This window comes from Castanea sativa, chromosome 12, assembly GCF_040712315.1.
Source record: "Castanea sativa cultivar Marrone di Chiusa Pesio chromosome 12, ASM4071231v1".
In the NCBI taxonomy this organism is placed as follows: Eukaryota; Viridiplantae; Streptophyta; class Magnoliopsida; order Fagales; family Fagaceae; genus Castanea; species Castanea sativa.
In genome coordinates, this window is record NC_134024.1 from 21,849,421 (window position 1) to 21,856,058 (window position 6,638).

Below are 6,638 nucleotides of genomic sequence, written 5' to 3' on the forward strand. Positions count from 1 at the left end.
TTCTAAGTTCTAACTTTTGAGCAACATTTCATGTGGAGCATGACAACGTCAAATCCATATAAAAAAAACGTAGTTTTAAAGCTAGAAGCAAAGTTATAATATCAATTAGTTTGCCAATTCTAAAATCAACTTGAAATTAAAGCAAGATCTTTCTATTAAAAAAAATTTCTTTTAGAAGATGCGACAACTTACAAAAATAATAATAAAAAAAAATACTCGTTGTGTTGTTGTCAACAGTACTATTATCTTTAACTTGATCTTGAAGAGAATGAAGATCTCATTGTTCAATTATTTTTGGGGCTAAGGACCAAGATATACTTGAAAGCTAGAATAATTTAAGTTAAACAATAAGCTAAACTAAAAACAAACAATTGAGAAGAAAAGACGTCATAGCCTATTTGATAAATTGAAATTGAAAATGAAAAGATGTTTGCTTCTTTGAACATTATCCTAAAACCACAACCAATTTTATATCTATTTTCACAATTATCCTATACATATGACAAACTCTAACGGGTTATTTATTACTTTCACATTGATCGACCATTTTTTTTCCACCATTCACAATAAATCATATCTAATATAGCTATGAAAATAGGTATAAAATTGGTTGTACTCCTAAATATTTGAAGTTAAGTGTACAATTAGTTAAGCATCTAAATGGTCCAATGCCACCTTCACCACTAAAGTTAATCATGTTTCCTGTTAGCTAGCCTCATGTCTATATAAACGGTACCTAAGGAATTCACAAAAAAACTACAAGACTGAAAAGAAAAATAAAAAAGTTTCCATCACCCACTCCCACCACTCCCACACAAAAAAAAATGTGGTTGAATCTAAAAATTTTGAGTTGGCTAGTCTTAATTGTCTGTGCCATTCATTGCCAAGCTTATGTTCATCATACTTTTGTGGTAAGCAACTAATACGATAAAATTTCACTATTCATTTCATGAAATGCAATTGTTTGATATTCTACATCATGAATAGAGATATATGTACGTACACACACTGCATGCATGTACGTAGTTGAATACCCATTAAAATGTTCACATGCTTTGTTATGAGCTATAGCATCAATGTGTGTAAACTTTGGATTGTAGGTAAAAGAAACTCCATACGCGAGACTGTGCGGCACAAAGAACATCTTGACAGTAAATGGCCAGTTTCCAGGACCAACACTACATGTTCAAAAAGGAGATACTATCTTTGTTGATGTCCATAACCAAGGCAATTTTAACATAACTATTCATTGGTATCGTTCTGATCCGTGCACTTTTGTTTTGACAGAGAAGAAATCCAAACATATGAGGAACTGCTAACTATGCATTGTATATGATAATATTAATTTACAATTTCATAGGCATGGGGTAAAACAACCAAGAAATCCATGGTCAGATGGCCCTGAATACATTACACAATGCCCCATACAACCAGGTGGAAGGTTTAGGCAAAAGATTATATTTTCCTCAGAAGAAGGGACCCTATGGTGGCATGCTCACAGTGAGTGGTGGCGAGCAACGGTTCATGGTGCTATAATTATTCATCCCAAGAAGGGAACCAAATATCCTTTCCCTCTTCCTCATGCAGAGGTTCCAATCATAATTGGTATTATAAAATTAGCCTTCTCAATGATTGGGACTTCTTTTTTTTTCTTTTTCTTTTTTGTCTTTCAAATTTGAAGAGTCATGCTGTATGTTAACGTCTTAAAACTACAGAAAATGTTACACAATTTGACCAGAAAAATATTTTTGAAATGACTGGAAATCTTTGATTATGCAGAGAGTGGTGGAAGCAAGATATATTGGCAATTTATGATGAAACTATTTTTACTGGAGGAGCCCCTAATGTTTCTGATGCTTTCACTATCAATGGACAACCTGGTGTTCTTTATCCGTGCTCAAAACCAGGTCAAAGATTCCCAAAGTTTTATGTGTATAAAATGTTTATAATCATTTATTTTCTACCAAATGCTTCTAATTAAGATTGACATTACTAATTAGAATGAAAAGGGAGGAAGATTGAAGAGCACTGGTAAGAAGATGAACACACTGCTAATCCCATAGAAACAGTGTCCCAACTTCCATGAAAAAAAAAAAATGAAGTAGGAAACGATGTTTTTGACAGTATATATCCTAGTCCAAGTGGGGTTGAACATTAAAATGTACACGGTGATCAGTTTTTAATTTTTTATTAAAGCACGGTCTTATCACCAGCAAGCTAGACCTGGACCATATAATGGGGTTTGGTTTATTAGTTTTTCAACAGGCTTAAGCTTGCTCTTGATTAACTTTATTTCCTTTTATATTTGAATTAATAAGCATAATGACTGGAATTTTTATTTTTGAACCTCGGTCAATTCGTCCTTAGGTCCAAACCTCTTCACCTAAAGTATAATTAAGGTTAAGTAAGTGGCTTAATTAATTTCAAAGTTATAAATCTATAAAATAAAATGACAAAACTTAGGTACAGTACTTTAAATGCTATTCCTTAGATTTCCCTTTTAAGATTCAGCCATGTGGCTACCTAATTAAAAAATACACTTTCATCTCATAAAAAAATCCACATGACAGAATCTCAAGAAGAGAACCGAAATAACAGCACCTAAGTACTGTACATAAGTCTTGCCCAAAATAAAAGATTCAAGTCAAGTTATGTTGGCCTTGGCCTAATGCACTCCCAAACAAACTCTGTGGGCACCAAATACCTCTTAACAAGACAGTCATTTGGCCCCAATTAATTTATATGTGGGCTATACTTCAATCCTGCTAATGGGGCTCTCAGCTTAGTCTGGTTCGTCCTCTCTAAGCCCTAATATGAAACCTTTCCCTTGACTTCCTTAGTTCCCAAGTGTTTCCCTCTCGCTTTGCCAACTCTCACTCCTTCCCTTTGTCTCTTCCTCCCAACTGCAATAAATGCGCACTATTATTTCCCTTCACGCACACCTCGGTAAACGAAACTTCAAACCATCTGAGCTGTCCGATATTTTGAATACTGCCACACGCGCAGAAAGAGTGTGTTGTCTTGTCCACTGCATTAATTGGTTTGACTATTGGCATTCCCGAGACACAACCACCAGTTTTATCTTGAAAAGGTGACAAGGTGCCCCTAAGCTTCGGGTGACGAAAACCCGATCCCATCTCCACTTTACAGAAATAGGATCGTGGGGAGGGAGGGGCTATTGTGAGGGTATGGGCCTGAGGGGATATGGACGGTCCATCCGTAAGGGTTTGGACCTAAATGACCCAGAATAGCTCGCATGATTGAAGCCCAAGATCATTAGGCTAGAACAGTCCCATTGAGAGACGCGCAAGGATTGGGGTACAATGATCGGTAAAGCCACTTTAATTGGGGTTGTGTCCAGCCCAGTATAGGTATTGACCACTGGGCCTGCTTAGAAAATAAGGGTGGTTCAAGTCAATGACCGAACGTTAAATAATACCTTTAGGGAATTTTCCGCCGAGCACTAGATGGCATCTGAAACAAGTTACAAGGGAATCTTCTAAAATCGTGAGGATCCCTGCGAATTTACATAGACATGGGAGGACGTGTATAGTAGGAAAATAACGATGACCAAACCACTAAGTGCTATAAAAGGAGGAAGAGGCAAAGAGTTAGCGAAAATTATATGTTGTACCCGGCATATATGCCGGGTACACCATATACCAGCTCAAGAGTTAGGGGGTTGGAAGGTGGGAGGAAGAAACAAAGGGAAGTAGAGACAGTCAGCAAAGCGAGAGGAAAACACTTGGAAACTGAGGGAAGTCAAGGGATGGTCTCAGATTAGGGCTTAGAGAGGACAAACCAGACTAAGCTGAGAGCCCCATTAGTAGGATTGAAGTATAGCCCACGTATAAATTAAATGGAAGCCCAAATACTGTCTTGCTATATGAATTTAATTATTTAACAATTTTCAAATTAATACTTATCGTCATATATTTCTTATCCATTATTGATCAAACCTTAGCATGATTTTTTCTTAGTAAATTTTTTTAGCATTTAAAGCATGGAGTAGTTGATCACTCAGTAAGAAAACAACAACAAAAAATAGCACGGATTTGATTTAATATATGTTTGTAATGTGTGAGGGGTTTATTACATTGAGTAGTTTTTTTACTCAATATTAAGGCGTCTTAATTAGTATTAGTGCCACTTAGTTAATTTAAATATAATTAACTTTTTTATGAAAAACGAATAACTTTTTTCATGGATTAAGGCTCATTGATTTATGATCCATATATTTTAAATTGATAAATAATAACATTTGATACTTAGACTTATTGAGGAAATTACTTGCAATTGGTAAATGTCATAGTTCGAACTATAGTACCAAGACTCGGTGAACTTTAACCCAATCAGATGCAAGTGGCGGTAATACTTCAAGATGGTTAGAAACTTAGAATAATAAAGTCATCGTCTTAGCCCTAAGAAAGGGAAAAAAAAAAATCATCCTTCTTAGAAAACCAATAATTAATTGTCAATTTACTAAGTTTTTATCAAATGATACTTTTTTTTTTTTTTATCAATTCTTTTAGGACTATACTATTTATCACAATTTTTGTTACAAATAGTCTATCGTGAATAGTAAACATTTACTTCCACATATACCTTAATATCAATCCATATATCACTCACAATCACTGTTTAAAATAGCAATAAAGACTGTAGTACAAAAGTAGTGTCTATAAACTCTCTTCTTTTGTTCTCTCTCTTTAACTGAAGTGTTAGTCTACTAATGCGATTCACTACTTGCAGACACATTCAAGCTAAAGGTTGATCATGGAAAGACTTATCTCCTCCGCCTTATCAACGCTGCCGTGATGGATATTCTCTTTTTCGCCATTGCCAAACACAACGTCACTGTTGTGGGAACAGATGGTAGCTACACCAAGCCATTGGAATCAAGTTATGTCACAATATCCCCTGGCCAAACCATCGATATTTTGCTGAAGTCGAACCAGAAATCTGACCACTATTACATGGCTGCTAGAGCATACTCTGCTGCACCTGGTGTTGCTTATGATAACACAACCACCACTGCTATTCTCGAATACAATGGAAACTATACCCCATCTTCACCTCCTTCCCTCCCTAATAATCTTCCTTACTTTAATTATACCAATGCCTCAATTAGTTTTACAAGTAGCCTCAGAAGCTTAGCCGATGAAAATCATCCAGTCAATGTCCCAATAAACATAACCAAACATTTATTTTTTGTAATCTCAGTCAACACGTTCCCATGTCCTAACAATTCATGTGCAGGGCCTAATGGGACACGACTAGCCACTAGTGTCAATAACATAAGCTTTGTGGACCCATCCATCGATATTTTACAAGCTTATTATCGTCATGTCAATGGGGTATTTGGGACTAATTTTCCAGATTTCCCACCATATTTATTTAACTTCACAGCGGAGGACTTGCCATTGTACCTTGAGACACCTAGACATGGGACCAAGGTTAAGATCCTGAAGTATAACACTACTGTGGAACTTGTTTTTCAAGGCACGACTTTGGTGGGTGGGAATGATCATCCAATGCATCTCCATGGATTCAGTTTCTATGTGGTTGGAATGGGTCTTGGAAACTTCGACAAGGATAAGGACCCTTTGGGATATAATCTTGTTGATCCTCCTCTTATGAACACCATTGATGTTCCCCTAGATGGCTGGACTGCCATTAGATTCACGGCCAACAATCCTGGTTTGTCAAACTACTAAAACTATTTTCTTCTTTGTTTTTTTTTTTTTTTTAATAACTCGCATTTAAGGTTCAATTTGTGTCTAGTGCATTGGAACACTAAATGTGAACGTGTTCAGAATTGAACATATGTCAATTTTGAATTCCGTTAAGTATTCGGGATATTAAGGTTTAACTTATGTCCAGTATATTAGAATATTAGATACAATACATATATGACCACGTGTCAATCTTGTATTCTGACCAATGCTCAGGATCACAGGATGGAATCTTTGCCCCTTACACTGTTAATACTACTGCTACAATGATGATGATGTTGTTGTTTATGTTTTGTGATGATAGGAGTTTGGTTTATGCACTGCCATTTTGATCGGCATATGACATGGGGCATGGACATGGCATTCGTAGTGAAAAATGGGAAAGGTCGAAAAGCGCATATTTTACCACCACCACCAGACATGCCACCCTGTTGAAGTTAGCTGCAAGCTCCAAATACCATGTTGGTTCATTCCTCATGAGTAGTTACATCAAATGATAGGGGAAGCATAAGAATTTATGAATTGGGCCAGTTCATTTATTTATTTGTTTGTTTGTTTTCACCGATCTCTTAATTTGTTCGGTATTGTTTATAATTATAATTTGTGGATTTATTGCCACGAGAATCACTGTTGCTTCCACAACCATTTTTGGTGGAAAATAATGAAATTGTTGTGGAAGAAGTAATTTATTTGTTCTCATAGTATATGGTATACGTTGAGTATATGTAATTTAATAAAGCTGTGTGACTAAGCAATGCGGATTGATTCCAGTGGAGGCGAAATCACTTCTCAAGGACAACGGATTTAGTTTCGTGTCTCGGCGATAAATTTTACTTAATCCTTAATTTTATACGCATTTACACTCGTCTATTTTATTTACAAATTAATCTGAGCATATCTTGT

At 35.9% G+C, this 6,638-nt stretch overlaps 1 protein-coding gene across 1 annotated transcript; it reads left to right on the forward strand.

Annotated features, from left to right (window-relative positions):
- The first annotated feature begins 778 nt into the window (after positions 1-778).
- LOC142621271 (laccase-15-like) lies at positions 779-6,270 on the forward strand. Its single transcript, XM_075794587.1, has 6 exons — positions 779-911; positions 1,101-1,252; positions 1,361-1,605; positions 1,782-1,907; positions 4,753-5,700; positions 6,040-6,270. Exons 1-6 carry the CDS (start codon positions 825-827, stop codon positions 6,168-6,170), a joined length of 1,689 nt encoding a protein of 562 aa, XP_075650702.1. The 5' UTR covers positions 779-824; the 3' UTR covers positions 6,171-6,270.
- Positions 6,271-6,638: the final 368 nt, after the last annotated feature.